The 1283-nt window shown below is 50.2% G+C and overlaps 1 protein-coding gene across 1 annotated transcript; it reads right to left on the bottom strand.

The window, feature by feature from the left end:
- Window positions 1-248: 248 nt before the first annotated feature.
- Window positions 249-1211, bottom strand: LOC115242954 (the record flags this gene model as incomplete). The annotated part of the gene is made up of 1 exon (XM_029819618.1): window positions 249-1211. A coding segment is annotated over one exon (963 nt), but the record flags the coding sequence as incomplete, so codon positions are not given.
- Between the last annotated feature and the right edge of the window lie 72 nt (window positions 1212-1283).

Genomic DNA, 1283 nt, shown 5'->3' with positions numbered 1-1283 from the left:
TTCGCAGGGTGATGCCATTTAGAAATGGCCTGATAGCGCTGTAGGCATTCCGAAGACCATCTCGACCAGAATTGCTCTACCCTCTGGCCAAGTAGTTGCCAACGCGTGAACCGAGGCATGGACTCAGTGGAGAGGTTAGGCTCCGGGATGGCAGTCGGCGCCTCTCCAATCAGGAAATGCCCAGGTGTTAGAGCAGAATAATCCGAGACATCGTCAGATAGCGGACAGAGCGGCCGAGAATTTAATACCGCTTCAATCTGAGTGGTGATGGTAGTCATCTCCTCATACGTTACGGCGGTGTCTCCCAGTACACGTCGCAGATGGAACTTCACGGATTTTACAGCAGCCTCCCATTTTCCTCCAAAGTGTGGAGCTGATGGAGGGTTGAACCTCCACTCGGTACGGTCGTTGGCTAGAAGCGAGGCGAGGCTGCCAAGCTCCTTGGAAGATTGTGCAAATAAGCGTTTTAACTCTACGTCCGCTCCCACGAAATTCGTACCACAGTCGCTTTGCAGTGTTGCGCATATGCCTCTTCTTCCAGCGAACCGTTTATAGGCAGCAATAAACGCATCCGTAGTATAATCCGTGACTACTTCGATATGCACAGCCGATGTAGTGAGACAAACGAAGATGGCGAAGTAGCCTTTATAGGACCGCGCCGCCCGCCCTCTCCAAGTTCTCAGCGTCACGGGACCGGCGTAGTCAAGACCTGAATTGTAGAAAGGCCTCGCTGAAGTCACTCTGGCCGTTGGTAATTGACCCATAAGCTGCCTTGCTCGAATGCCGCGATAGCGAGCGCAACGTCCGCATCTCAGTATGTAAGATCTTACAGGCGCTCTTCCACCAATAATCCAAAAGATTTCGCGCAAGAGGCTTAGGGTAACTTGAGTGCCCCCGTGGAGCGATCTCCGGTGAGCATCACCGATGACGAGTGTCGTTAGTGGCGACCTTCTAGGTAGAATGAGCTGATGTTTAGCTTCGATATCGATCTGAGCGTAATGGAGACGCCCACCGACTCGTAATAATCCATCCTTATCTATAAATGGCGTAAGTCGCACCAGGAAATTGGATTTCGGCAGTTGTTCTTCTCGTAGGATGAGCCGTATCTCTTCGCGAAACCATGCTTGCTGTATGATCTTCACCCACAAATCACGACTTCGATGAATCTCTATCGGGGTCAATGGATAATTAGATGGAGAAGATTGTGGTACCTTACGCAAACATGAGATAAATCTGCCACATGTTGCAGTGATGCGTAATAGTTTCATAAGAGAAGAATATTT

This window comes from Formica exsecta, unplaced genomic scaffold (assembly GCF_003651465.1).
Source record: "Formica exsecta isolate Colony F162 unplaced genomic scaffold, ASM365146v1 C16404175, whole genome shotgun sequence".
NCBI lineage: Eukaryota > Metazoa > Arthropoda > Insecta > Hymenoptera > Formicidae > Formica > Formica exsecta.
This window is presented reverse-complemented; position numbering and strand designations above follow the sequence as displayed.